Consider the following 12,913-nt stretch of genomic DNA (forward strand, 5'->3'; position numbering starts at 1 on the left):
CCAAAGAACAGCGATGCTAAGGCTAGCTAATAAAACAACTGAATGCACCTTTAATTATTTTAAAAATACATTAAATATGCAACTTATACAACACTGACTTTAATCACCTCTTCTATGGTGAGAATTTGTGTTTTCTGAGCTAAAATTCATTTTGATTTTTTTTCTGTAAACAGGGTCACAAATTTCAAAGTGATTCAGCTATCCTGATGATATAATAAAGAAGAGGTCTCATTTGAAGATTAAAATGAAAGATTGAATTCAGTAGTTTAACATAATCTTTTTGAAATATTTCTTTGGGAAAAAATATTTGAACAAAACTGCTTTTTGATATTTTAAAAAGAAAAATATTTCAGAAGTTTTTTATTTTTTTTTATTAAAGCTTACAGTGACTAATATATTTTTCATGTAATAACACAGATGATTAACTGAAAATAAGAGTGCATCAAACTAAATAGGGTCAATTTGGATTTCATGTTGACTTTAATACTTAGTTTAGTACAAAGAGTTGCCAGTAATTATTTAGGAGTTTCTTAATGTGGATGTTAGAGTGTATATGTGGGCGTTTAAGAGAAAAAAATATCTAAATTTAAAATTATTTTCCTGTCTGCGCAAGTTCAGTCAGGAAAATAATTAGTCTTCATCATCATTCTATTTTGAATAAATGTCTTCCTGTCAGTCTAATTGCTACCAAAAAACAAAGAGTCATTGACCATTTAAAATGTTTATCCTGTTATTCACGAAACCGTTTAGAACAAAGAGGGTCTCTTTACTTGGACTGTCAACATTCCCTGTGACCCAGACACACACACAGTTCTATTCATAGCAGTTGTTTGTTCTTTTGTTGAGGGCAAAGTCTGTATTGTGGTTTTGGGAAATGTGATGATCGAGGTTTCACTGAATTCACCATGGAATCATTAAAGCTGAGTCATCTCTTGGCTGCCCACTTACTGCTTAGACACTCATATACAACCAATTTCTCAAAAGCACGCACACTCAGCTTTTATAGTTCTTCAGTACTGCTGTCAGAACCTGGGAAGGAAATCCGATAAAACAGAGATGTTATTACGCCACTCTTGTAACCACAGCATTGCTCATCCGCACCAGGATGTACAAACCCTGATACTTTACTAAGCTATAAATGCATACTGCGGTTTTAGATGTAAACTAGCGCTGTTTCACAGATGGAACAATGTGATTTCATGTCTGCGTGTGAAAGAGAATGCGTGCACAAATCCTCCCGTCGCAGTCTTGCATGAAAATATCACGTGACAGACATTGTGCTGTACACGGTCACTGTAAACATTACAGTGCGAAAGTAACACCTGCTTTGCTACATGACTACTCTACTCTAACTCATTTAAATGCATGATGTGTTTGTTTTAGTAACATCTTTGTTGTTGTACTGTATGCTTACACTAAAAAAAGTTCTGTAGGAGCAACTGATGAGATGGCTTTTGTAATGTCATCTATATTAATATGAAACAAGGGTTTTCAACCACTGTTCTGTGGACCCATAGGCTCTGTGAAGAGCTACTGCAGTGAAGATATATATATACAGTATAAAAAGCATATTTTTCACTCTTAGAATAAAAGGTTCTGTATAGAACCTTAAAGGGTTCTGTCAGGCATCGTTCATTTTGTTTTACCACTTGTAAGCGTAATTTATTAAAAAATTTCAATACTTTCAATACAAACATGAAAGTATTATGCCATAATTTAAGACAATTAAGATATTTATTATTATATAGAACATTTTCGGCATAAAGGGTTCTTAAAAATTGAGCCAAGAACTCTAGCGTTCTATATAGAAGTCCATATATGTGGGGTCTCTAGGTTGCTTGAGTGGGATGGGGTACAGTGTCCATTGGTCTGTAAAGATTGAAAACCCATGGTATTGAATGAAACAATGGAGGAGAGGACTTAATCCAAAGATTGTTAAAGAGAAGCCACAGAGATAGTGCCCCTATTCTGCTTCTTTTCTTTTTTAATATTACCTTTCATGCAGTGTGTAATATAGCTAGCTGTTTGTGAATGTAAAAGGTCTGCAAAGTTTAAAAGATCAAAGTGCACATCAAATAAAGTTATTGTCTCCTAAAAGCAAGAATTAATTCTGAACTGCCAAAACGAGTCGTCAGCGAATCCAGCTAACAAATTTGCATAATACCAGCCTATGGTCTTCATTGGCTGCCCAAGAACAAGGTCTACTTTGACCCGCCCTCAAGCACTCTAGATGTAGCTGAGGCCTAGAAGAGTTTGGTTTGTGTTGTTGACATGTCAAGAAGACGCTCTTTTCATTGCTGCAAATCCACTTTGCATACACTTCATAAGGATGAGGACTCACGCTGAAATTGATACGGGAAAAAACGACGGCATCGTTCGTATCGCTGTGTACATAAGCACTGAGGAAGCCTCCGGAGTTAAAATTCAGATATGGTAATGGCGTTTCGTTTCCGCCATGCACTGCAAGCGGTAGACCAATCGCGACAGACCTGGTCCAATCACTCTGACCAATCAGAACAGAGTAGCTCTCAGAAAGAATAAGTTTAGACTGACTGAATCTTCGAACAAACCGTTTTTAGACTCTTTGAGAAATGTGGTGATGTGCAATGTATATTATGAGAAAATTAAAGTGTTTTTTGACCTATAAAAAAAAACTATTTTTGATAAATAAATAAAAATGGATAATATCTGAAAATATATTTTTTAAACAAACAAAAAGCATGTTTACAGTTAAGATATGAAAATACAGTTTTATCTGATTAGGCAGTGCAGCACAGTAAATGTTATATCACTTACTGTTACAATACATACTGTTTCTAAAGTAATGCCAAAAGACTTGAATTATACATGTCAAACAGTGAAACTGATGTGCTGAAATTGCTTAAAATATGTAAAAACTGTCATGACCACATAAACTAGTATTTTTTGCACAGCATGTGCAAGGATACCAGAGAAAGGACATGACGTAACTATCTGCGAAGCATTGATAACATGGAGCAAACTCACTCCCACCCACAGGATTTGCATTGGTAATGCATAAATAAAAGTTAATCTGCCTAGAACTGAATGCTCACCACAAAAAGGATCATTTTGAAAACTTGACAGCCCATTAAAGGGATAGTTCACCCAAGAATTACAATTCTGTCATCATTTACTCACCTTCACGATACAGTATTCTATCATCACTTTTGTCCATCTCAAGTGTCAAGCAAGTATACAGTTGAGCTTCTGTTTACTATTTTTCATGTGCTCTATCTATGTGCATGTGCTTTGATCAATGTTTATCTGATCCTGGACCACAAAACCAGTCACATGGGTCATTTTTTTTAAATTGAGATTTATACATCTTTATATATCTTATGAAAGCTGAATAAATAAGCTTTCCACCGATATACGGTTTGTTAGGATATGACAATATTTGGCCGAGATACAACTATTTGAATGGTGCAAAAAAATCAAAACATTGAGAAAATCGCCTTTAAAGTTGTTCATTTATGTTCGCGATTGTGCTGCATTCACTCACAAAAATAAATGTTTTATATATATTTACGGTAGGAAATTTACAAAATATCTTCATGGAACATGATCTTTACTTCATATCCTAATGATTTTTGGCATAAAAGAAAAATCGATAATTTTGACCCACACAATGTATCGCTGGCTATTGCTACAAATATACCCGTGCGACTTGTGACTGGTTTTGTGATCCAGGGTCACATATGTGAATAAAAGCCTAAATTTAATTTGTTCATTATATAAATCAATCAATCAATTCAGAAGATTTGGGCTAAACCACGTAGTCTTTCAGTGGATGGACTAAAATGATGACAGAATATAAAAAAAATCTTCATTTGTTTTTCAAAAATAAGACAAAGTCTTATAAGGGTGAGTAAATGAGGACAGAATTTTCATTTTTGGGTGAACTATCCCATTAACAAAAAATCGAATTTTCCCCATAGACTTCCATTGTACACCCAATACTGTAAACTGAGGCACAAGTCAAAATTATTTTCTGTTCTAATCAATAGTATATGCAGCATATTGTCGATTAGATTGTATTAAACCCTAACATTCATAATGTTTTACCAGAGTAACCGCATATATTGACCCTTGCTTGTGCATGCATCATTTTGCATTGTCTGCTTGCATGATTAATGTGTTTATGTTTGCACCTTTTCTGTATGTGATGTCATTACCTCCCCCACCCCTTTTCCCAGCATGTCTTACTGCGAAGGGCCAATGGTAAAGCTACCAGACGGCATCTTGACTTCGCCTCACAGGAGGGGGAGGTGGATCAAAGGACTGTAAGTGTGTGTGTGCGTGCGTGCGTGCGTATGTGTGTACGACTGGGGTAAAGGTTATGTGTACGCAGGATGTTCTTTCTCAAAATACTGGGTCTTAGCACACCTGTGATAATTCCAGGATTCATAATGTCATCCTTTTGGTTACAAAAGGACCTCAGGAACAGTGTGTTCTCAGCACAATCACAATATTTTGTTGTGGACTAAAAGAAGTACACAAGACAGTTTTTCTTTTATATATTGTTTTCCCTCCCTCCACACTTTTATATGCCACCTCTTTCTGATTTTGAATTATCGATGCTCAGGTGCTTCCACACTTTCTATGCTTTACCACAATCAAGTATGTATTTCTATCATTTTTGAAATCACAGTAATCATTGCACTGATTAATCTCTGTTTGTCTTTTCCCTGCACCCTGAAGCACTCGTATTTGGACAGGGAGACCTCTCTGATTCTGAAAAACATTGCAGGAAAACCCTCTCACCTGCTGACCAAGGTGACACCTTCTTTCGCTTGCTTCCTTTTTCCTTTCTCTGCATGTTTTGGGTTTATGTGTCCACAGAAAGCCTTTTAACCTCAGTCTTCTAGACAGACTTGACACTTTGCTCCACCCACACTGCCTTCTTTCAGTTTTAAAGTGTTGTATCTTCTGTTTTCTTTTCTCTCTTTGCTGCCATCTTCATATGTGTGCCATTTAAAGTTGAAATCAGATCATCTAGTCCAAAGGGTCTATAATGTTATTATACATTATATAATAACACCCTACATTACCTTTCTGTGACAAGAAAACATGGCTTATGTGTTATTTATTGTATTTTGTTACTTTATTTCAGTCAGGTTTCCTAGTTTTAATGGTCAGTTGTCAGCGCTCACAGATTATTGGTAGAATGTTTAGGAGTTTGTGTTTTTCATAATGTAAAGTGATAAAGTTACAAAGATTCTTTGTTCCTCGTTTAAGAAATGTGTATCTTAAATACAACAGTTAGTGGTTGGCAGGATATTTTGTAGAGAGGTGCTGGGTTTTGCTAGCTACATTGTGTTTGTGTTGGTTTGTTTGGATGCCTTATTGTCACTGCTTCCCTGAAGAAATGGCTGCTCATCACTTACATAATTTCATTTTAGGACATTTCAGGAGCAGACTGACCTATTATTTTGTTTTTATGCCACAATTTGTGTGTGAAATTGATGTTTGTTTTACAAGTAGTTTAGTAACACTAGCGAGTCCCTTAATATACTGTATATTGAATCACAGACAGTTTTACTTTCCTTGTGATAAAACAGTATTATTTTAAAAGGGATACTTCACCCAAAAAATGAAAATCCGATCACCCTTATCGGATCTTATTCCACACCACTTTCTTTCTGCAGAACACAAAATATATTTAGCAGAAAACTGGTAGCCAAACTGATACATTTCTCAAAATATATATTTATTTATTTGTTCCATACAAGAATGAAAATCATACAGGTGTTTAACTACATGAGGGTGAGTAAGTACTGACAGAATTTTTTGGGGTCAGCTATCGCTTTAATAAATCTGTTTGTAGATGCAGCATAGACAGCCTTGTATTTTTTCCATTTACATTTAAACATGAATTAGCTAACAAAAGGCTTTGTATTGACTAACTTTTTAAATTTATTCTTGAGAATAGATATTATGCATGTGATTGAAATTTCCATGCTGTCATACCAATGTAGATGCTTTTTCTGGTGCAGGGAATGGCGGGTTAAGAGCATTTTGTTATGTCGAGTTACTAAATAATAAGAATTTAAATCTGATGCCACTTTGATTTTTCAAGGATGTGTGAGCTTTTGTTAAACCATGAAGCTTGTGCAACGGCCCAATTGATACGGGTTATTATTTTCTGAAGTTCATTGTACTGCATTACAACATTATTTATTGTAATTGTTGTAGTATAGTAAGTATATTAAAGTTTACATGTATATGAAATGTTTACAGGAATAGCTGTTTTGAATACATTTTCTTAGTATTTTCTAAGTGAAGTTTCTTAGTATGCAAAATGTGATCTCTAGAATTTCTAGTGACCTAGAAATAGTGCAGAATTTTTCGGTTTAAATTTGATTTTCGGTTTTAAGTGGCATTAAATAATGAGTTTGTCCTTTTAATTAGGGTTAGTTTTTTCTTTAAATAAAGTTGAGTCATCTAAGTTGTATATATTTGTCATGACATTAGAATAGACAAAGGCATTATGCATTTAGACAACTGTAGCGGAGATGTTCTTGAAATCCCACTCTGGTTTCCTCATGATTTCATCAGATCTCTCAAACAGTGTTTGCTTTCCTGTTCACTCTGGATGGACTCACTGCAGAATGCTGAGATACAGACTCTCTGCTCAAACACAGACGGAGAGAGAACAGAAAGGAAAAAAGACTTCAAAGGGAATTTAATGCTTTTTATCGAAGCCTGAGCCTCGGCTGTTTGCAGATCTCTCCCATTTTTGTTCATTCTCTCTCTCTCTCTCTCTCTCTCTCTCTCTCTCTCTCTCTCTCTCTCTCTCTCTCTCTCTCTCTCTCTCTCTCTCTCTCTCTCTCTCTCTCTCTCTCTCTCTCTCTCTCTCTCTCTCTCTGCATCATAAATATGCATCTGCCGTAGACAATGATTCGAGAAAGAGAGGCTGGTCTTTCAGATCACATATACCCCTCTTTTTTCCTTCCCCACTCTCTCCTGTCTTCATTATATGCATTTCATTGCACATTCTTTGCATATTGAAATCTTTATTTGTCTCTCTTGACTTTGTATTTCTTAATCTGCCCATCTCTGTTCTTTTAGAAAAAGCATGGAATAATAATAATCAAAGTTGACGTAAGGGGGTAACGCAAGTTACACAACCTGACTTAAAATTCTTGTCCTTATAACTAACTTTTTTCTTCAAATGAATGGGTGAAACAATAAATACAAGCCCTAGATATCATTCATCCCCACGGTGGAGGGTGTTTTCCCACAACCACAGAAAAAGCATCAGACAACAATATCATCTGCATTTGGCCTCAACTTTATTGGCCAGTGGAAAGAAGGTCAAAGAAACTAACCTAATTGATTGGCCGCTGAGAAGCATATGTACATTCTCATTGGAGAAGTGGTACGAGAGGGTCTTTTATAGCTGATGGCGGCTTGGTCTGCTGGTGAGAGGGATTAAACCCTGTGATTGGGCACGCTACCAGAGACATGCAGCTGTTTCACAGAGAGAAAGAGAGGGGGAGGTCTCAATCCCCTCCCAATGCTGAGCAGTAGAGTTGTGTGTAAGGTACTCTGGGTGTAGAGATATGTGAGGGGAAGCGTTTTCATTTCTTCAGATTGAGCTGCAGTAGACATTTTTTTTGTCCGGATTATTTAAATTATTTTCATCGAGCCATTCCCGCGGCAGCTCTGAAACTTCAGCTGGAAGTACCTGTCAGGCCTTTCAAATAGTCTTGCTATAGCTGCCGTTTATGAAGAGAACATTGGTTAATGGAGTTCTGAAACATTCAAGCTGGTGCGGCAGTGAATCTGTGTATCTCCTTGAATTGGTATTGAATGAATGAGCAGCCATTTCTCTAAGGAACCGTTAACATGAGCAGAGTGATCGTGTAACTTCCTTTTGTGTGTCTGGTTGCTGGTTGATCAGATACAGAGACTTTGCAATTGTTTCAGGATTGTTTTAAATGGTCAGAAATGGATGTGATGACTGCATGTTGGAGAGGGCAGGTAAGTGAGGATATGTGCAAAACAGAAATCCACCTGTCTGATCTCATACCTCAGTAGTGGATGAAAGTAATGCTCTGCGAGTGTTTCTTTGTTAACATGTCATTGTGTCATCCACAGGAGGAGCAGGCTGCCAAGGCGAAGGCTGAGAAAATCCGTGTGGCACTAGAGAAAATTAAAGAAGCCCAGGTGAAAAAGGTAAGTCAAAATCACTGTGAGTCTCTGAATCCCCCCCAAGGGTCAGTAAACCTCCTCTGTGTACTGCATGATGCAGCCCTTCACACGCTCTAGCGGGAGAAGTCATAGAACGAATGCACAGTAGAAAATAGGTCACCCATGTGTCTGAGAGACTCTGTCTGCTTAGAATGGAAGATGCACAAACAAGTCCTTCATAGCCGTCGGTGAAGGTTTTACTTCAAATTACATGTTTAAAAATTTTCTTTGTGGTTTTTTATTGTCGTGTAAACTGTTTTGGGTTTATTTGTAAGAGACGATGTATCCTATTACTCCATTCATCAGGAAAGGGCTGTCAAAATAAATGCCACCAGGCACATACTAATACCAAGTGAATGAATTAGATACAGTACAGTGATTGGGCCTCTTTAGCCAAGACAGATGACTGTTTCCATTCATTATGTGTAAAAAGAAAACTGGCAGCAATGGTGCAGCGAGACCAATACAAAATGAGACTGCGTCAAAAACGCTTTCAATAATAAAAGAAAAAAATACCCCAATATAATAATATACAATGGGGTCCAAAAGTCTGAGACCCCATTGAAAATCTGTCAATAAGAAATATTTAAAATTCTACTTGTGGAGTCCAAATTTTCACTCAAATAACTGATCATATAATATGTAAATTGTAATGAAAGAAAAATGGAATTAAGGAAAAAAATCAACTTTTCACTGCATGTAGTATATTATGTTGGGCACCTGAGCAAAGTCTTGAAAAAAATGATATTCAGTTTAGTCAAAACATAAGTCATATAAACTTGCACTTTAAAAAGTGGTTAATCGGTTAAACTGAACGTGAAAATTTGTGATTATTCTGCTGAAATTCTGTCGTTTCCTGCATACATCTGTGTTTCAGTTTGCTACGGTTCTGAGTTTGTACGCAGTCATTTCCTTCAATTGAAACATTGCACAAAGTGATAGATTGTTTGTGCTGAGGTCAAAGAATGAGGCAGGCCAGGTCCAGATGTGTGATATAGTGTGGGTCTGCGTGTTTATTTGAACATATGTGTGAGAGGGAAGAGAGCATAAATTAGCAGAGTGTTTTCTGCTGAGACCAGGTTTGGAAAAGTGCCTCATACTCCCTGATATTCTTATGACTTTCAGGACCTCTGGCAGTGCTGTCTGTTAATGTGCCTATGCAACACTTTCTCTCACTCCCCGCTCTTTGTTCCTCACTCTCTGGAAGAAAGAAAATGGGGTGTGAAATAGAAATGGATGAAAGCCAGTTGTCAATTCTGTTCCCAGTTAGTCTTTATTAAAACCACGTTTCTGAAGATCCACATCATATTCCAATTCAGTTCATAAATCTTTGCTCAAAGTCAACCATTCCAATTTGAACTACATATTTGTAACATACTGTACTAATTATGTTTTCCTTCTATACAATATCCCAACAAGTGCACAAACTTTAGGTGCATGCCATTTGTTTATTTCATTATATTTGAAACATTTGATCTGTCTGATCTTTTTAATTGGATATAAGTGTGTTCCATCATGTTATATCTCTGGAGAAATATTTCACAAGCTATATTAGTTATGATGATAATATACATGCCTTGAACATATCAATATACTTTGGTTTTGCTCACATTTCCGAATCAAAATCATAATCTTTTGATTATAGTGACAAACACTGTATTTATGTAGTACACATTACAAAAAAAAGATTTGTCAAAACTGATTCAAAGACAGCACCAGAGTAAAGCATGATGTAATATTTGTTTCTTATAAAATTCCAAAGTGACCAAAAAAATTATAATTGAAAAGAAACCGGAACTATATTATATTCAGGGTTTGTAATTAAGTTTTTCACTCATCAGTTAATTTACTGGCCATTCAGTACTTCAAAAAGAAATCAGAGTATTAGTCACTGCTTGGATTTAAATATATTCATTCATTTAGATTTTTTATATATATAATAAAATTATACCCCACCACAAAATTTCATGATGGTAAAATTCCCATGCCCTTTTGGAGTCCGTATAGTGGTACACAAGAGTCTTGACCATGTAAAATTTGTCAGATGCCTTGGGAGTGAGAAGAGGTTGAAACCGTGGCCTTTTAAATTTTGTTTGGCTAATGTTGAAGGCTCCTCTTAGGGAAGGGGCTCTGATGGCCATGGCATGCAGTGATGGAACAAAATTTATGAATCGTAACCTGCCAAAACCTGATTATATTGTAGTTTATTCAGTGTATTCATCCTTTGTCTAGACTACAGTTAGCTTGGGGATACACTCTGGCCATTTTGTCAATCAACTTTGTCATCAAACAAACCAACCAACATGAGGTGCATCCTGGAATGATTTTTAAACGGTATTGATGGAGTTGCCATGTTTACAATCCACTTATTGGCTGCTTCTTCCACTATCCTATTCAGTTCATCCATTTAAAAAATATTTATTTTTGTAAATATGTTCATATGTAGTTGTTTAATATATGTTTATCTAAAGCGCTAAAGTCAAGCATTTAAACATACGCCTTTAGATAAAAAGGTTTTTAAACTCATGACAAGCAAAAATTCAGTCAAGTATGTCTAAACGTTTGACTCGTTCTAGTGTATAATCTGTGAAATGTGGCTTACCATGAAAATGTACAGTGAGGAAAATAAGTATTTGAACACCCTGCTATTTTGCAAGTTCTCCCACTTAGAAATCATGGAGGGGTCTGAAATGGTCATCGTAGGTGCATGTCCACTGTGAGAGACATAATCAAAAAAAAAAAATCCAGAAATCACAATGTATGATTTTTAAACTATTTATTTGTATGATACAGCTGCAAATAAGTATTTGAACACCTGAGAAAATCAATGTTAATATTTGGTACAGTAGCCTTTGTTTGCAAATACAGAGGTCAAACGTTTCCTGTAGTTTTTCACCAGGTTTGCACACACTGCAGGAGGGATTTTGGCCCACTCCTCCACACAGATCTTCTCTAGATCAGTCAGGTTTCTGGGCTGTCGCTGAGAAACACGGAGTTTGAGCTCCCTCCAAAGATTCTCTATTGGGTTTAGGTCTGGAGACTGGCTAGGCCACGCCAGAACCATGATATGCTTCTTAAAGAGCCACTCCTTGGTTATCCTGGCTGTGTGCTTCGGGTCATTGTCATGTTGGAAGACCCAGCCTCGACCCATCTTCAATGCTCTAACTGAGGGAAGGAGGTTGTTCCCCAAAATCTCGCAATACATGGCCCCGGTCATCCTCTCCTTAATACAGTGCAGTCGCCCTGTCCCATGTGCAGAAAAACACCCCCAAAGCATGATGCTACCACCCCCATGCTTCACAGTAGGGATGGTGTTCTTGGGATGGTACTCATCATTCTTCTTCCTCCAAACACGTTTAGTGGAATTATGACCAAAAAGTTCTATTTTGGTCTCATCTGACCACATGACTTTCTCCCATGACTCCTCTGGATCATCCAAATGGTCATTGGCAAACTTAAGACGGGCCTTGACATGTGCTGGTTTAAGCAGGGGAACCTTCCGTGGCATGCATGATTTCAAACCATGACGTCTTAGTGTATTACCAACAGTAACCTTGGAAACGGTGGTCCCAGCTCTTTTCAGGTCATTGACCAGCTCCTCCCTTGTAGTTCTGGGCTGATTTCTCACCTTTCTTAGTATCATTGAGACCCCACGAGGTGAGATCTTGCATGGAGCCCCAGTCCGAGGGAGACTGACAGTCATGTTTAGCTTCTTCCATTTTCTAATGATTGCTCCAACAGTGGACCTTTTTTCACCAAGCTGCTTGGCAATTTCCCCGTAGCCCTTTCCAGCCTTGTGGAGGTGTACAGTTTTGTCTCTAGTGTCTTTGGACAGCTCTTTGGTCTTGGCCATGTTAGTAGTTGGATTCTTACTGATTGTATGGGGTGGACAGGTGTCTTTATGCAGCTAACGACCTCAAACAGGTGCATCTAATTTAGGATAATAAATGGAGTGGAGGTGGACATTTTAAAGGCAGACTAACAGGTCTTTGAGGGTCAGAATTCTAGCTGATAGACAGGTGTTCAAATACTTATTTGCAGCTGTATCATACAAATAAATAGTTAAAAAATCATATATTGTGATTTCTGGATTTTTTTTTTTTGATTATGTCTCTCACAGTGGACATGCACCTACGATGACAATTTCAGACCCCTCCATGATTTCCAAGTGGGAGAACTTGCAAAATAGCAGGGTGTTCAAATACTTATTTTCCTCACTGTATGTGTAAATATAGTCAATATTAAATGTACTTGAATTAACCAAACTGGGCTTTCCTTTTAACCTTCTTCATCAGCTGGTGATACGTGTACACATGTCGGATGAGAGCTCAAAGACCATGATGGTGGACGAGAGGCAGACAGTCAGGCAGGTGCTGGATAGCCTGCTGGATAAATCTCACTGCGGTTACAGTCCAGACTGGGCCCTGGTCGAGACCATCCCTGAGCTACAGATGGGTGAGGATGCTTGCACATGCTTAGATGACCTGTGAACCTGAGGGACAATATGTAGATTATTATATACTTTATCACTCTCACTCCCTCTTACTTTCTGTCTTTTCCTCAGAGAGAATTTTTGAAGACCATGAGAACCTTGTGGAGAACTTGCTCAACTGGACCAGAGACAGTCAGAACAAACTCATGTTTATTGAGCGGATTGAAAAGTATGCACTTTTCAAGAACCCACAGGTGAAGCTCT

General features: G+C 37.3%; 1 protein-coding gene across 10 annotated transcripts in view; it reads left to right on the forward strand.

Annotated features, from left to right (window-relative positions):
- raph1b (Ras association (RalGDS/AF-6) and pleckstrin homology domains 1b) overlaps positions 1-12,913 on the forward strand; it is a 62,468-nt gene that overhangs the window by 39,745 nt on the left and 9,810 nt on the right. For 6 of the 10 annotated variants that reach the window (XM_084396702.1, XM_084396704.1, XM_084396705.1 and 3 more), the window contains 5 exons: positions 4,218-4,304; positions 4,723-4,797; positions 8,125-8,202; positions 12,513-12,672; positions 12,782-12,903. In XM_084396702.1, coding sequence (XP_084252828.1) covers positions 4,218-4,304; positions 4,723-4,797; positions 8,125-8,202; positions 12,513-12,672; positions 12,782-12,903 — 522 coding nt within the window. Of the gene's footprint in view, positions 1-4,217; positions 4,305-4,722; positions 4,798-6,854; positions 8,008-8,124; positions 8,203-12,512; positions 12,673-12,781; positions 12,904-12,913 lie in introns of those variants that run through there. The other 4 variants (XM_084396709.1, XM_084396710.1, XM_084396703.1 and 1 more) reach the window with 4 other exon arrangements.

This window comes from Rutilus rutilus, assembly GCF_951802725.1.
Source record: "Rutilus rutilus genome assembly, chromosome: 2".
Lineage (NCBI taxonomy): Eukaryota > Metazoa > Chordata > Actinopteri > Cypriniformes > Leuciscidae > Rutilus > Rutilus rutilus.